The sequence below is a fragment of the Leopardus geoffroyi genome, chromosome B4 (assembly GCF_018350155.1).
Source record: "Leopardus geoffroyi isolate Oge1 chromosome B4, O.geoffroyi_Oge1_pat1.0, whole genome shotgun sequence".
In the NCBI taxonomy this organism is placed as follows: domain Eukaryota; kingdom Metazoa; phylum Chordata; class Mammalia; order Carnivora; family Felidae; genus Leopardus; species Leopardus geoffroyi.
The window spans coordinates 55760060-55778226 of NC_059341.1; the positions used below are offsets into that span (position 1 = coordinate 55760060).

The 18167-nt window shown below is 38.6% G+C and overlaps 1 protein-coding gene across 1 annotated transcript; it reads right to left on the bottom strand.

The window, feature by feature from the left end:
* Positions 1-7102: 7102 nt before the first annotated feature.
* Positions 7103-7514, bottom strand: LOC123590983 (60S ribosomal protein L7a-like). The gene has a single exon (XM_045464681.1). The coding sequence runs from the start codon at positions 7463-7465 to the stop codon at positions 7103-7105; it is 363 nt and encodes a 120-aa protein (XP_045320637.1). The 5' UTR covers positions 7466-7514.
* Between the last annotated feature and the right edge of the window lie 10653 nt (positions 7515-18167).

The following is an 18167-nucleotide window of genomic DNA, read 5'->3' on the forward strand; positions in this document are numbered from 1 at the left end:
AAAAGATGACTTCTATGATCATCTATTTAAGACAAAACACGGCTGTAATGATGGAAGGAGAGTTTGTTGCAGCATCTGGCTCATGGTGATGGGTGATGGCTGGTGAAAGCAGAGGAACTTCATCTGGGGACAAGGTGGGGCAGATGGAGTATGAAAATTAGCATTGTCAGTTCATAGATATTGAAGAAGAAAATTAGTTAAGAAGTTTGTCCATATTAACCACTTTGAGGAAGATAATAAACATGGTTATAGCATCTTCAGAGGAAATGGCATGAGTACTGAAGATAAGATTTAGAAAATTTTGCAGTGTTTAGCAAACAGATTAGTAATAAGGAAGGTCTGGATTGAATTCATGGAGAGGAAAAAAAATGGAAAGGTATGTAGGAAGAGAGGGTGACAATCCAAAAACTATAAGTTGGGAGAAAATTAAATGCAGTGTGAAGTGATGATTTGTTCTGTATAATATCTTTTTCAGGAGCAAAATATATTTGAGCTTGTATTGCTTTTTTGACTGCCCAATTTCTGTAAAATTATTTTTTGTTGTTGTCATTTCATGGGCATTTTGGAGTATATAGTTTTCTCAACTATAAAATGGGATGATGACATCTAGTACCTCACAGAGATGTTGTGAGACTAAAGTAGGTCGTGTAAGAAAAAGCCCTTTGTAAATTGTAAAATCTTTTACTTGGCTCTAAAATCTTCTGTCTGATAAACATAGCCCATAATGGGACACTAAAAAAAGAATCGTGATACAGCTGAACTAGTGACATTGCTTTACTGCCTGTCCTCCAGTTTATTCATATTCCTGAGAGAGGTGATTGTGAGTTTGAACATTTTATATTTTTAATTATTTTTTTAAATGTTTATTTGTTTCTTTATTTATTCATTTAAAGAACTAGTGGCAAAGAGAGAAGAAAAGAGAGAATTTCAAGCAGGCTCCATGGCTCAACATAGAGACCAACTCAGGGCTTGAACCCATGACTCTGGGATCATGACCTGAGCCAAAACCAAGAGTTAGATGTTTAACTGACTGAGCCACCCAGGTGCCCCAGCAGTTTGAGTATTTTAAATTATTTTCTTACCTTGACTTCCTAACTTTGACTTCATATAGAGACATATCTGATTTTCTGTCATGGGGTGAAATGGGATATTAGAAATGATTAATCTTTGGGTTTTATTTATTTTTTATTGTTTTTTTTCATACATATAACTAACATTTTACTGCTGAACATTTTGCTTTTTTTATTTTAGAGTGAGAGAGAGAGCATGAGCAAGTGGGTGAGGGGCAGAGAGAGAGAATTTTTTTAAAGTTTATTTATTTATTTTTGAGAGAGAGAGAGAGAGAGTACACATGAGAGAGCATGGGAGAAACAGCAGGGGAGAGGCAGACAGAGAGAGAGAATCCCAAGAAATCTCTGCACTGTCAGTTCAGAGCCCAATGAGGGTCTTAATCTCATAAACCATGAGAATGTGACCTAAGCCAAAATCAAGAGTTGGTGCTTAACCCACTGAGCCACCCAAGTGCCCCAATCTTTGGATTTTAGTGTTGCATATTCAACAATTGTAACAAAATCTAGAACACAGTAAATCCTGGTAGAGCTGTAGAGCTATGATGAGTTGTGAAATGGGAAAATAGTATTTAAAGTTCACTTTTAAAAGAGAAAGCAGGGGCACCTGGGTGGCTCAATCAGTTGAGCATCCAACTCTTGATTTTGGCTCAGGTCATGATCTCAGGGTCTTGGGGCTGAGCCCCATGTCAGGCTGTGTTGAGCATGGAGCCTGCTTAAGATTCTCTCTCTCTCTCTTTTTCTCTATCTCCCCTGCTTTACCTCTCCTCCGCTCAAGCTCTCTCTCTCAAATAAAAAATAAAAATAAAGATGGGGCGCCTGGGTGGCTCAGTCATTTAAGTGTCTGACTTTGGCTAAGGTCATGATCTCGCAGTCTGTGAGTTGAAGCCCTGCATCAGGCTCTGTGCTGATAGCTCAGAGCTTGGAGCCTGCTTCGGATTCTATGTCTCCCTCTCTCTCCGACCCTTCCCCGCTCACGCTCTGTCTCTCTCTCTCAAAGATAAATAAACATTAAAAACATTTAAAAAAAATAAAAAAATAAAAATAAAGAATAAAATGATACATGAGTGTAACAGTACAGAAGACCACCAGGCCATAAATTGGACAAGACCCCATGTCCTAGGCTAGCCCATTTCAACTGGCTATATCTTGTTTGCTTTACCTGCTAAGCAAGGAGGTTTCCACTAAATCATCTCTCAGTCAAAGGCCCAGACTACAATTTAGTAACTCTCTGGTGGATAGTTTCAATGAAACAGTAACAAAATTTTATGATTCTAAACCCTTATTTGTATTCTTTTAAAAATGCTAGGTAATCTCAAAGGAAGAGAAGTAAAGTTAAGGTTACAATGACAAGGCACTTTTCACTTTCTGGAATGTGAAATATGAAGAACTTTGATATTACAGTGTGCTGGTGATGGCACAGGGAACTTGTATATTTTACTGGTAAGAGTGAGATTGGTTCATCTTTTGGAGGGCAAGTTGGCAACTTAGTATAAGTGCAAAACGTGAATATCACTTCAGACAGCATTTCCATTTCTAATAGGTACAAAGATGGTGCAAAAATTTAGATACAACCAAGATGTGCATCAATAGAGGACTGTTTAAAGTATTTCATTTCCATATAGTGGAATATTATTCAGTGTCTGAAAGGATGGCTAATTTTATATGAGTGCACACAGAAAATTTCACACATAAATGGAGTAAATAAAGCAATTGATACAAGAGTGTGTTGCATTTGTGAAACATGGCTATACACATGTGGGAACATGCACGTGCTTGTGTCTAGGAGGGCCAGCCGTTAGAGCAGCAGTAAGAATACATATGCCTATATCAACCTGACTCACCCATGCATTGCATGTTTCCCAAAGACACTCAAGCAACTGGTTGCAGTGGTTACCTCTGAGGATGGGACCTAGGTGACAGAGAGTGGGAAGGACACTCACTTTTCTACTATTCACTTTTTTTTAACAAAGGACATTTATTACCTATTCAAAAAATAAAAGTTATACAATAAAAATATATGTGTTTAGATAACACATAATTGTATATTTTCATAGTTTTATATTTTAAAAGTCTCTCTTCTGTTTTAGTAACTTGATTATTCATTAATTTTGAAAAAGATGAGTTTTAAAAAGGGTATGTTCTGGTATAGCATTCATAATCTGATCATTTCATAGTACCTGGAATTGTGCCTTTTTGTTAAGTGGGGCTATTTTTAAAAGTTCCTTTAATTTTGATGCCAGTTTTGCACAGATAAAGCTTCTCAGTTTCTATGAGCCAACTTACTTTATATGCCTTAATTTATATGTATGGAATAAAGCAGACTTAATGGAATTCATGCTTTGATATTGCCATTTTCTCATAATATAAATGATCTTCTACCCTAGACAAAATAGATGATGCGAATCTTGACTTGTCCATCTCTCAGTTAAAGTGACTACCATAGTGATGGCAAAGTGGATAAGGGCGGTTTTATTGAGCTATTTTGTCTGTTTAGAGAACTAAGTTTTTGAGGATTTAATTTTTTCGTCCCCATAATACCACAAATTCTTAAGGGTAAACTCAAGTTCTGGCCTCTGGAGAACCTTGTCTCTGTCATTAGTTCTTGTACACCAATCTTTTATGGATTCGGTCAACTTTGATATATGGTTCACGGGGGTTTGAGGAGCAAAATTGTTGGTGAAAGAAGCTAGGAAAATCTTTTTCCCGGCCTTTCAGTGAATATCTCTGGACAACCGACTTGATACAGACAACCCTGTCTATGCACAGAATCCATGCCTATTTTGTTCAGCATTGTGACCCCTGTGACAAGTACAGGGATTGGCAAACAAGAATGTAGTTTTTTGGATAAATGAGATGAATGGTGTATGGGGTTAACAGCCTCCTGCCTTTTTAGAATTTTTTAAAGTTTATTTATTTATTTTTTTAGTAATCTCTACACCCAACGTGGAGCTTGAATTCACGACCCCAAGATCAAGAGTCACATGCTCTTCTGACTGAGCCAGCTAGGCGCCCAACCCTTGCCTTTTTAACGCTGCACAATGGTGACCATTGTTGGTCTCTGCATCCTCGCATCTCTTCACTCTAAGGTTCTCTGACCTCATTCTAGCAGGGGAAATGATTTCCTAACTCATCACTTTTCTAAGAGTGCTCTCCCCAGCATGCCTGGTACATTCTCCTTCCCAGCCACAGATCACATGCAGAGCTATTCTTGGGTTTTGCAACTATCAGCTCCTGCCAAGGTGTGTGGAGCAGCTGCAGAATTATATAACTAACTGTGTTCATCCACCTTCCTGTTGCAATGTGCCCTTTGTCCTACCCTGTTTATCTTATGGCCAGATTTCTACAACTGGCCCTGAACACAGAAGTAGAATTGGTTTGTGTCATTCTAAAGGAATCCTTGGGGACAAATAATATCCCAAATTTGCAGTTGTTCTCCCCATTCCCACTTGTTTGTCCTTTTCTACTTGATTGAAGCACTCTTGCCTCTTCACCCTTGAGTATCTCAGATAGCCCTGCTGAAGCCAGCCTCCCCCATCAGTCTACCTCAGCTTGGTTGCCTGGCAATAAAAACCACTGGAGAACGCAGTGCCTTTAGAAGACCTCTAAAATTTTGTTAGCATTATATTCCATTCTCGTTTCCATGACGAGTTAAATGAGAAAGAGCTATTATTCATCCATCATCCTGGTATATCCTAGCTTTAAAGGCATCACCTATAATGGCTATGAACCTCAACCCTGGTGCTTGTTAATGCTGGTGTCTGGGGTCACTCAGAGGGTGCACATATTAGTCAGGGTAGGACTGAGGAGATTTTCTTGTTTGAAACTCAACACTGTGGTCAACTGTTGATTTAAGTTGGCCTTGGGGTGCATAATCTCCATGGAATAGGGGGCCTGCCACAGGCCTAGAATAATAGAAATTAGTAGAAAAAGGACAAATGGAAAATTATTGCTTCCTTTAGTTATGTCTATGTTAAAATCTTTCATAATTTTGGGGACATTTACTGCCATCATCTGTTCAAATATTTCCTCTGCTTCATTCTCTCTGGACAAAGAGTGTGATGTATTTACAGAAAAGAAATAAGGTCAGAATTGCTGGCACAAAATGAGTTAGGAGTGAGTAGTGAGATGACACTGGAAAAATGGGCATGGATCAGCTTATACAAGTCCTTGGTGGCTAATGGTAAGAGTTCAGATTTAATTTTTATTTTATTTTTTTTATAGAAAATTTCAAGTATGTACAAAACGAGAAAGAGCTGTATAGCTATTTCCCATATACCCACTACCAGTTGCAATTACCAATTCATGCTCAAACCTTTTCCCTTTATATCCCTACTTGCTCTCCTCCAATGCACCAGAAATATTATAGCAATATCTAGATACAGTTTTATTTACAAATATTTCAGTATTATTGAAAGATAGGCACTCTTCTTGACATAACCCCAATACCATTATCACACCTGAAATATTAACAAGTATCCCTTAATAACATCAGTGTTCACATTTTCCCCATTGTGCCAATTTATTTCAAAAAAATTTTTTTTTCAAGTAAGCTCTATACCCAACATGGGGCTTGAACTTATGACCCAGAGATCAAGAGTCACATGGTCTACAGACTGTGCTAGCCAGGTGCCTTTCAAAACTGTTTTGGTTTGAACAAGGTTCTAAGTAAGACTCATACACTGTAATTGGCTAATATCTCTCTCAATTTTTTTTTTTAATCTGCAGGGGTCCATTACTTTTTTTCCCTTCTTGTAATTTAGTTTTTGAGGAAACTACATTTTGCTGATTGTAAATCTGTGGTATTATTTTGTATATTTCTGTAGTTTCAGTAATTTGGTAGTTAGATTTAGACTCTTGATGAGATTTGGGTTTAATTTCTCAGGTGAGACTACTTGGTAAATTTTGTGCACTTACCTCAGAGGGCATCTATTACCAGTTGATTCTCTTTTGGGTATTTTAGAAGTCGTTATTAATCATGGTCTAAATCCATTAACTCATTAGAGTTTGCAAAAGAGTGATCTTAGAATATCACTATTCCACCATTCCTCTTTTTAAATTAACTGGAATATTTCTATCTAGAGAAACTTAGCCTCATTAACCACTTAGTTACTATGAAGGATAATTTATATAGAAAGAGCAAGATAAAGTTTGATTCCTTCCCTTTGATAACTCATTTTCAAAATAACTTTATTCCCTATCATTCTCCAAAGATGGCCAATGAGTTTGCTTGTTTGCTTCATTGAATATCATTTTTAAGCCATGAATTATACTTACTTTACGAGATTGCATTTATCATTCTTATTGATATTCTAATTTTCCAATGTTGAGGCTGTGGAACATTTTTCAAGTTGCCTTATAAGTCCTTTGGAAATGATCTTGGCAGTGTTTCTTGCTTTCTGATCCCACAAGATTGTTCAAGATTATTTTGTAAATTTCTTGCTCCAGATCTGGAACCAGCCATTTCCCCAAGAAGCTCAGGTTCCATCTAGTGGAAAATAATGTTTAGAGACCACAATCTGGGCACTAAGGGTACACCTACTATTGTGCTGGTCATCATTTCTCGAGAGGACAGATTTAGAGAATCCTTTAAATCCTTTTTTTTTTTTTTTAAAGAATTCAGCTTTTTATTTAACAAGTTACAGAGAGGTTAATTCAAAAAGACCAAAGTACGTGTCATCATAGACTTCTCTGACTATTTTTTTCTTTGCTTCCACTTTCTTCTCCTCAGCTGGGGCAGCCATGGTGGAGGGAGCAGGACCTCCCGCTGGTAAAGACCAGCTTCACACCCAAAGCAGAGCTCGAGTTCAACCCATGCAGAACTCAAGTTCATGAACCCATGAGATCGTGACCTGAGCCAAAGTCAGCTTAACTGACTGAGCCACCCAGGTGCCCCTAAAATATTTAAATTAAAGAATTCACATGGTTCCCAACTCAAGTTAATAGAATAAGCTATACTGTATTAATTTAATTTACTTTTTTTAAAGAGAACTTTTAAATTAACTTTTATGTACAGAAAACTCAACAGCACACAATTAGCCCAGTTTTGTGGGTAGTTCTTCAGCCTTTGCCTTTTCCAGCTTGGCAATGCAAACCACAAACTTTGGACCCAGCATGTTGCCTCCCCAGTGATGGCAGATCTTATCAGATCTGTCATTGTAATTGGTCCTGATAGCTTCTACCAGCTTAGCCTGAGCTCCTTTGTCTTCTGGGTTAACCTGTGTGAAGACGACAGTGGTGCAGGTCTTCCTGTGGATGCGAGGCCCCAACCTGGTCTTCCTCTTGATGATGCAGTAGGGATCCTCCATCTTCCCACACAGGGCAGGCACGAAGACACACAGCTTAATGGGATCCACATCATGTGCAATCACTACCAGCTGAGCCTTCTTGTTTTCCATCAAGGTGGTGACAGTATTAACCCCAGCTCAAAGGACAGATGGCAGCTTTCTTCACAACCCAGGTGAGCACTCTCTGCTTCTTCTCTTGCTTTATCTCTGGTCTGTATTTGTGGACTAGCTTAAGCAGCTGAGTACCTGTTTTGCATTCCAAGGCCTGGGGGAACTGGTTAATCGTGGGAGGCACTTTTAGACATTTATAGAGAAGAGTCCTTTGTCACTGTAGCTGGATGCAGTGGATTCATTGGACAAAGTGGGTGAGGTCTCTTTTGGGCTAGATGTCCTGACCAATGCCAAAATTCTTAGGCCTTTTCTCAAATAGGGGATTGATTACTTTCTTGGCCTCCTGCTTCTTCAGACAGCAGGGACCAAGGCTGTCTTCTTCCCCCTAGCCTTGTTTCCTTTGGCATCTTGGATGGTAGAGGACAGCTCTTTATTTATCTTTTTTTTTTTTTTAACGTTTTATTTATTTTTGAGACAGGGAGAGACAGAGCATGAACAGGGGAGTGTCAGGGAGAGGGAGACACAGAATCTGAAACAGGCTCTAGGCTCCAAGCTGTCCTGCACAGAGCCCGATACGGGGCTCGAACTCACGGACCGCGAGATCATGACCTGAGCCGAAGTCGGCCGCTTAACCGACTGAGCCACCCAGGTGCTTCTATTTATCTTTTTTAAAGTAAGCTGTAGGTCCAATGTGGGGCTTGAACTCATAACCCTGAGATCAAGAGTCATATGCTCTACTGATGAGCCAGCCAGGCACTCCAGAATAAGCTATATTTAAAGAAGACTAGCTTCTATTCCTGTTTTTTTTTCCACCCTATATTCCATATTGTATAGCCTAGTGGTAAGTATTTAAAGATTTTTGTGATTCATTTTTCTACTGGTGTTTTAATATAAGTATGTATGTGTAAGACAGTAGTTCCACTTGTGGTGAGTATAGCATAATGTATAGAGAGTTGAATCACTATGTTGTACACCTGAAACTAATATAACATTGTATGTCAACTATACTCAAATTAAAAAAAAAATTTAAGCATATATATATATGAATCTATATATATATACATACATATAAATGAATATATATATTTAAATACACATGCACACACACGTATATATCCTGTTTTTAAATAATGTACTCTAGGTTTTTCTCTAATTCAATTGTTCTTGTTCAATCATATTACTTGCATAATCCATAGAAATGCATGGAGATATTTACTCTTTTTTTCACTCAACAGAGTACTCCATTATGTGAAGATATATTATTTAAACAACTAGTTCCATTTTGTTGGACATTTGACTTGTTTCTAGTATTTTGATATTACAAACGATGTTGCAATGAATAATCCTGGCAAATGCATTTTTTTTTTGTTTTTGTTTTTGATAGTGTATCTTTGGTATTTGTTTCTAAAAGTAAGCTTTCTGGATTAAAGGTTAAAAGATTTTTGTTTTTTTCCTAATCTCAATGGGTAGTGTCTGAGGTGTGTAACAATTGCCATGGTCATGGCAAGGATGGGCTTCTCAAGGCATTAGTGCCCATGGCAGTGCAATAGTAGGTTAATAAATGATATTACTTTATTTTTTAATGCCCCTTATTTATTTTTAAAGTTTATTTATTTATTTTGAGAGAGAGAGAGAGAGAGCATGAGTCAGGTAGGGGCAGAGAGAAAGGGAGAGTTCTGATGCAGGGCTTGAACTCGTGAACCATGACATCATGACCTGAGCTGAAATCAAGAGTTGAATGCTTAACTGACTGAGTCACCAAGGTACCCCAAAACGATATCACCTTTAAATACACCCCCCACACTATATTCAACTTTTATAAAATATCATCCTTTAAACAGTAATTTGGGAATACTTTTGTCATTTCCTAAGATGAGGGATAATTGCTGTTTTCAAAAAAAAAAAACATTAAAATTATTTTTCCAGAAATATAAGAATGTTCTCAGTGATTGTTATTCTACTTCCCTGACAAAAACTAGAAAACAGAAAGTATAAACTTTAATCTGGGTATAATCTGGGATTTATGTGGTTCGATAGTTTTTGTGCTGCAATTCCTTTTTATGTTTGTATGTCAGGGAAAAGTCAGAAAAAGCCAGTGTTGAGAGGAGTTGAATTAATTACTGTGACTTACAGGAGACGGACAGGGAATGTGACAGTCTTTGATGGGCCTCCAGGACAAAACTGACAAAACTGCCATTTTCACATATAGAACTTTCCATGTGGTCCTTGCCAACTTGGAAAACCTAAGAGATGGTGCTCCCTGCATTTTCCAGTATCTAAAGATGCTCTATCTAGATCTCACATGATGTATAGCCCATATAAAGAGCCTTGTCCTATTATTTTGGACTTGCCATTCAGAGTCATCCAGTATTATATTCTAAGGATAAGGAAGTGCTCTTTTCTTTCCTTTCATGAAAGCATGACTATCGCTGAAAATAGTGAAGCAACAATCTGACTCGACTCTCCAGTGCGTAGAACGAACATAAATAATAAAAACTAACCTTTACTGATAAACATGTAACGGACATAATGCTAGTTAAGCTCTTTTCATGGATGTTTCACCTCATTTTCAAAAAGGCCTATCAACGTTTTGGAGTTACAAAACTGAGGGTCTAGTGTCAAGCATCTTTTTATTTATCTATTTATATTTTTATTTTTAAGTAAGCTTCACTCCCAGCACAGAGCCCACCGTGGGACTTGAACTCACAAAACTGCGATCAAGTTCTGAGCTGCAGTCAAGAGTCAGATGCTTAACTGATTGAGCCACCCAGATGCCCCAAGCATCTTTTCCAATACTGTACAGCTGATAATGTGGTAGAATGTTGATTAAGAATCCATAGTCTTCGTCAAGAGACCATACCACTTGCTAATGTGGGCTCTCTGGAGCTGCTAAAAGGAAATGTCTGGTATTACTTCTAATCATTTATGCCCTGTTGATGGAAATGGATCCAAGTACACAGGAAAGTGATATAAGAATATATATATGTATACGCACACATATGTACATGTATACATATATACCTGTATACATATATGGTCTGAGCATACCTATATATACTGTTATTATTAAATGCAAATGTGCAATTGTATACACAAATTAGTTATACAAATTACAATTATTATATAATTCCTCAAGTTTTTCTGGATTTGGAAATAATAACAATATATGTAAAAATGTTTGAAACAGTGCCTGATGCATAAAAAAACAAAATGATTTTAGTGATCAGAATCACATGTAGATAATCTTTGAAGCATTTTCAAGGTGGTCAGTTTTGGGGCGCCTGGGTGGCGCAGTCGGTTAAGCGTCCGACTTCAGCCAGGTCACGATCTTGCGGTCCGTGAGTTCGAGCCCCACGTCGGGCTCTGGGCTGATGGCTCAGAGCCTGGAGCCTGTTTCCGATTCTGTGTCTCCCTCTCTCTCTGCCCCTCCCCTGTTCATGCTCTGTCTCTCTCTGTCCCAAAAATAAATAAACGTTGAAAAAAAAAAAGTTAAAAAAAAAAAAAAAAAGGTGGTCAGTTTTGAAGTTTGGCAAGGACCCAGGTAGTTGCCTGGAATGGGGTGGAAAGAAATATAGGTGGAAAGAAAAGAAAGCAGAAAGAAACAAGCTATGCATTTATACAATGAAAGTTTGATTTCCTGTATAGAGTTTAGCACTCTGTGAAGTGGGAGATCACATTGCTTGGTGTATGATGGAGGCTTTGAAAGTTTAGCTATGATAGCAGTGACTGTGGAATCCCCCTGCAAGTTTACCATTCAAACAATGCTGTCCTGAATTTTTTTAACTTATTTATTTTATTTATGATTATGATTATTATTTTGAGAGAGAGAGCGCATAAGTGAGCGAGGGGCAGAGAGACATGGGGAGAGAGAGAGAGAGAGTAAAGCGGGGCTCACCTGAAGTGGGGCTCAAGCTCACAAACCGTGAGATCATGACTTGAGCCAAAGTCATATGCTTAAGACTTAGCCACCCAGGTGCTCCTGGTATACTGAATTTTGCTTGATTTTATCCCATTGATAACTTCCTGGGAAACGTAAGAACCTGATAGATGTAGATAGGTATTGAGATGTCCCCTTTGAAAGCTACACCCCTAACATAGTATATCTGTCACCTTTTTGTTCTCCAGGATTAAAAGTTTTGGGGCAGAGTCTCATGGGGAGGTGAAATGGACATAATGATCATTACACCTTTTCTATGGTTCTTAGACTTTAGGCCTGAAAACTCAGAATACCTTTGCGTTCCCAGATATTGAGGAAAAAAGTGAGCTCAAATTCCAACTGATCTGGGTTAAATAATTAACATAGAACATCTGCTAGTCATTTTAGAATTCAACATGTTTGGACATTTTATTAGAGCAATGTTTTTCCCAAATATTCTATTTTGATGGCTCAGAATGTTTTCTCCTGTATTTTTGCATCCTTGCCACCAGATGGCAGTAACAACCCATTTATTAATTTCTCCCCCTTTTCTTCTCCCTTGCTTTTCCTCCCTCTCCTCCTCTTTCCTCCTCCACCTCCTTTCTACTTATCACCATTCTTCTGACTAATGTTATTCGAGAAGTGAATCAATCAATGGCTCTAAGTTAAAAGTGATGGCTAAAATTTCCACTGTATTTCCTATGACAAATAAGCATGCTAGACTCATAGTTCCCTAGTGCCAAAAAGGTGGGAAGGGACACCTGGGTGGCTTGCTCGGTTAAGCATCTGACTCTTGGTTTTTAGCTCAGGACATGATCTCACAGTTCCTGAGTTTCAGCCCCGTGTCAGACTCTGCACTAATTGTGTGGGGCCTGATTGGGATTCTCTCTCTCCCTGCCCTGCACACGTACTCTCTCTCAAAATAAATAAATTAAAAAAAAAGGGGGGGTGGGTGGGAAAATGTCCATTTGGCAAGCAATGGTAAATAACATGATCTTGTGTGGAAGTTGAAATGCCCTTTAATAATAAGTGCCTCTAGTAAGTAATAAAACACTACCTTGGATTGTATGTATGAGAAGTATATATAAAACTGTGTGTGTGTGTGTGTGTGTGTGTGTGTGTGTGTGTGTGAGCAAGTTCTTAAAGCGTGTGTGTGAGAGCATGAGCAAGTTCTTTTGGGGTTGCGGTGTAGGTTGTATACAAATGACTTCGAGAATCACTTGTCATAACAACCCTGTCACATCCTAGGCATGACTCCATTAAAGATGAGAAAGTGAGGTTATCCAGAGGTGAAGTGAGACCTTACATGACCCTGGTCTCTACTCCACTTAAGCATCACTTCCCTTATTCAGTTTGCTTAAATATGACATATTTTCTCTCTCAGATATTTTCTCCGGGAAGAAGTTTCTTGTTCAACTATCTTGGTTTCATAAGTACATGTTTCAGTTTGGGAAGAAAAATTGTTGTGTGACTCTTTTTTTTTCCACTTCTTAAAAATAGCTATAAAAACCTTCTAAAGCTTGGAAGAAAATGAAAAAAAAAAAAAAGCTAATAATTGTGCTGAACCAAAGGCTGCTTGGACATAGTTCTTTAGATTTGTCTTGAAGAGACTGTTTTTAATTCTTTGTTTTTTAAAGTTTATTTTATATATTTTGAGAGAGAGTGAGTGAGCAGGGGAGAAGCATAGAGAGAGAGGGAGAGAGAAAATTCCAAGCAGGCTCCACACTGTCAGTGCAGAGCCCAATTCAGGGCTCTATCTCACAAACTGTGAGTTCATAACCTGAGCAGAAATCAAGAGTTGGATGCTTAACTGACTGAGTCACCCAGGTGCCCCTTGATGAGACTGCTTTTAAACCAAACATGGACACTCAAAATTTAAAGGGAAATAGCTTGAAATGGATGGGTTTTTTAATCCATTGTATTTTTAGTTAGTGAGGTTTATCTGGACCCTTTTCAATAGCTTAAAATGATTAGCTGATATAATTTTTTTTTTAAAAAAAATTTTTTTTTTCAACGTTTATTTATTTTTGGGACAGAGAGAGACAGAGCATGAATGGGGGAGGGGCAGAGAGAGAGGGAGACACAGAATCGGAAACAGGCTCCAGGCTCTGAGCCATCAGCCCCGAGCCTGATGCGGGGCTCGAACTCACGGACCGCGAGATCGTGACCTGGCTGAAGTCGGACGCTTAACCGACTGCGCCACCCAGGCGCCCCATTAGCTGATATGATTTTAGCTGCAGCACAGAAAAGTAATTCTCAGGGTGTCTTTAGTGATTAAGGATGACAGATTATGGAACATAGGTTTTATTAGTGAGATACAATTATCTGTAACATTATAATCTATAGGTCTAGCTTTGATATGTGCATGTTCACATACCATATTCATAGATGTGGGCATGTTTTTTATCCTCATATATAAAATGAGGATAATAATGCCCATATGGGGATTCACTGTGATAAAGCCCATGAAGTGTGGCTATGCATACAATATTCAACAAAGAAGTGTGCTCTTTCTCAATCTACCCAGGATAATTGTATACAGATTCTAGTTTACATTGTAAAGAGGCAAAGCTTTTACACATTTGTTGCTCCCAGAAGTTCACTCGGTAAACATTCACTTCCATGTCTCCCTTTGGTTTGGGAATTTTTTTAAGTTTATTTATTTATTTTGAGAGAGACAGAGACAGCACAAGTGGGGGGGTGGGCAGAGAGAGAAACTGAGAGACAGAGAATCCCAAGCAGCCTCGTGCTGCCAGCACAGAGATTGACTTGGGGCTTGAAGTCACAAAACTGAGAGATCATGACCTGAGGCGAAACCGAGAGCCAGAGGCTTAACCAACTGAGCCACACAGGTGTCCCTGGAATTTTTCTAATGGCAATCTAATGAGGAAAATAATTTTTTGTTCTTTTTCATTTTAGATTTTTAAAAAAATGTTTTATTTATTTTTCAGAGAGAGAGAGAGAAAGAGAGAGAGAGACAGAGTGTGAGAGGGGAGGGGCAGAGAGAGAGAATGAGACACAGAATCCTAAGCAGGCTCCAGGCTCTGAGCTGTCAGCACAGAGCCTGATGGGGGGCTCGAACTCACGGACCAAGAGACCGTGACCTGAGCCGAAGTTGGACACTTAACTGGCTGAAGCACCCAGGCACCCCAAGAATGTTTTATTCTTATGCCAATCACAGCACTTAAAGCATCCCTCGGCGTCTACCTCCTGAGCCCACCCTCAGCACTGGACCACATTTGTGGAGGAGGGAAGAATAGAAGCAGATGGGACTAAAGAAATTAAGTTTCTTTTCTTAACTAAACAAGGAACAATGCTACTAGTTAGAATAAATTAGTGAAGATTAAATAAGGTAATTAACAGGTGCTTTGAAATGCTCTGTGTTGCTAGAACGTCAGAGGGACTTAAGAGTATACTTTAATACAGAAAGTTTTCTAAATGCCTATGTCTTAGAGGGGCCTACAATATTTGTCTCTGCTGAAGAGCTTCAAACTCTATCACATATTTCCGTGAGCTGTGCATCTGGTTTCATAGCCCTTAGCTTCTGGAATGGCACAGACTTCTAAAGGCAGGCAAAGGCCTCAGTTCCTCCTACAGTTTCAGCATTGACTGATTGATATTTTATTTCTGAATAGCTTTAAACTTTGTTTTTGAAATAGAAGATAATGTTCCCATGGAATCTTGGCATTTTAAAGAAATAATTTCTGTTTTAAAACCTTGCTCAGGGACATTTGAGGTATTAGGAACTCAAAAACCACATGGCAGTTTGGCAAACCTACGTGACCAAATTGTATTTGTTTAATGAAAGCCTTGGGTTGCCTTATTCTAAAATGGTGAGTGCTTAATGCTTCTGGACCTTAACATGGTGAAGTTGGAAAACTTTCCATTTGGGGAGGAGTGATTATTCCTGATACAGGAATTTGCCTTTGTAGCAGGTCTTCCCTTTCACCCAGGAGTTTTCAATGTGAAGATAGAATGAATGATAACCTCCCATCATTCTTAGAGAAGTGCTGAAATCCAGTGACGGAACCAAAGGGCAGTACCTTGGGATTGATGCATAAGCATTTTGTTTTACAATATAAATTGTATGTACTGGTTGAACTTTTGTCTTTGCAGAGCCAGAGATTTTTTCCCCTCTAAATTTTATTTATTTATTTGTTTGTTTGTTTGTTTGTTTATTTGTTTGTTTGTTTAATAATCTCTACTCCCAGAGTGGGGCTTGAACTCATGACCTCAAGATCAAGAGTCACATGCTCTACCAACTGAGTCAGCCAGGCACCCGCTTTCTCTCTAAATTTAGATTTAGACTGCCTAAAGCCTGAAAAATACTGTTTCAGAGAGATGTACAGATGCTTCCTCTCCTCCATTTCCACACCCCCTCCACAAGAATTTCCTCCCAGAGATGGGAAGTTGAGACTGTGTTTACACTGAGCAATGCAAAGCCTAAGTGTCACTTCGTTTGAGGAGGTAACTGGGCTCAGTGGAAAGGACCTGAATACACAAGACTGATATCAAGGAGCTTTACCACCTATGTTTTCTTCCAGTTTTATGCTTTCAGGACTTATGTTCAAGTCTTTAATCCATTTTGAGTTGATATTTGTGTATGGTGTAAGCTAGTGATCTAGTCTGCCTTCCCCGCTGGCTGGTTTTTTTGTTTTTTGTTTTTTTTTGCAAGTAGCTGTCTGGTTTTCCCAAGACCATTTATTGAAGAGACTGTCTTTTCTCCATTGTGTATTCTTGGCTCCTTTATTATAAATTAATTGACCAAAGAGGCATGTGCTATGTTTGTTTGTTTATACTTAAACTGCAACCACTTTCTCCTACTTTAAGAATCCTGGTTCTCATGAACACAGTAGATAAATAAATTAAAATTTTCCATAATTGCACTATTGTTTTATTCCGTGTTACAAACATTAGTCTTGAAATAACCATACTAAAATCACTATGATTTAAAATAACTGAGAACTGTTGAAGTGTTTTTTTTGAATATGTTCTACATATTATACCCAATTTTTTTTATAACTTACTGCCTAGCTTAAATATAGAAGCATTATGCAGTACACTCTCTTCCCTCATTCCTCTCTTAGTGTCAGTTCTACAATTAATTAAGTATATGTTCAGTACTCATCATCAGTCTTCATGTTTATAATTCTTTACTCATTTGGGTTGTGTAAAATACATTTTGTATTTAAAAAAATTTTTTTTAAGTAGGCTTACATCCAGTGTGGAGCCCAACACAGGGCTTAAACTCATGACCTTAAGATCAAGGGGTGCCTGGGTGGCACAGTTGGTTAGGTGTTCAACTTCTGCTCAGGTCATGCTCTCACAGCTCGTGAGTTCAAGCCCCACCTTGGGCTCTGCGCTGACAGCTCAGAGCCTGGAGACTGCTTTGGATTCTGGGTCTCCCTCTCTCTCTCTGTCCCTCCCCTACTTGTGCTCTCTCTCAAAAATAAATACTTTTTAAAAATTACACACAAAGAAAAGATCAAGACCTGAGCTGAGATCAAGAGTGGGATGCTCAGGGCACCTGGGTGGCTCAGTCGATTAAGTGTCTGACTTAATTGAGCTTCTGACTCTTGATTTTGGCTCAGTTCATGATCCCTGGGATGTGGGATCAAGTCCTGTGTTGGGCTCCTTGCTGAGTGTGGACCCTGCATGAGATTTTCTATCTCTCTCTCTCCCTCTGCCCCTCTCCCCAACTTGCACATACATTGGCGCTCTCTCTCTCTCTCTCTCTCTCTCAAATTAAAAAAAAAAAACTGATGATAACCTAATTTTCTTTCCCTTAGTCATTCCCTCTATCTCTCTTTTACATTGGTGGTTTCTGTTGACATAAACTATACACATTTAAAAGGTATATGCTAAGCAGAACTATTCTAGCTCCAAGATTCCCTCCCCTTATCGGTGTACATACCCTGTATAATCCCCTCTATGGATTGAATGTGTCCCCACAAAATTCATATGCTGATGTTCTAATCCCTCATGTGATATTTGAAGATGGGGCCTTAGGGAGTAATTAGGGTAGATTAGATCATATAAGGATGAGGACCTCATGATGGGATTAGTAGCCTTGTAAGAAGACGAAAAGAGAGAGACAAAAGACCAATGAGAACATAGCAAAAGACAGCCATCTGCAAGCCAGGAGAGAGCTCTCACCAAGAACCAAATCAGTCTATATCTTTTTCTGGAACTACTAAGCCTCCAGAAGTGTGAGAAAATAAATATTTGTTGTTTAAGCTTAGTCTATGATATTTTATTATGAGAGCCCAGCTGACTAGGATACTTTCCTTTGAGTAAGGGCGGGATCTGTAAATACAATGGGACCATCACTCCTGTGATTAGGTTATCTTGAGTAAGATTCTGTCAGAGCACACTGGAGAGAGGTTCTCCTGTTTGCTTTAATAACGTAAGTATGAAGTATGCTTCCGTGTTGTGAAAGGGCAACATAGCTGGAACCTGAGAGCAGCTTCTAGGAGCTGAGAGAACCCCTGGTTAACAGTCAGAAACAAAATGTAGACATTAGTTCTACAACCACAAGATGAGAGTCCTGAGACTTGGAGTCTCGTATGAGAGACATCACGGCCTTGGCAGACACCTCAATCTCAGCCTGGTGAAATACTGACCCAGTTAACCATACTTGGACTCCTGACCCACAGAAATGGTGAGATAATGAATTTGTATTGTTGTAGCTACTAGATTTGTGGTAATTTATTATGCAGCAATAGAAAACTAATATAGAGTAAAATATAATAAATTTCAACATATACAAATGTGAGAAACCATAAG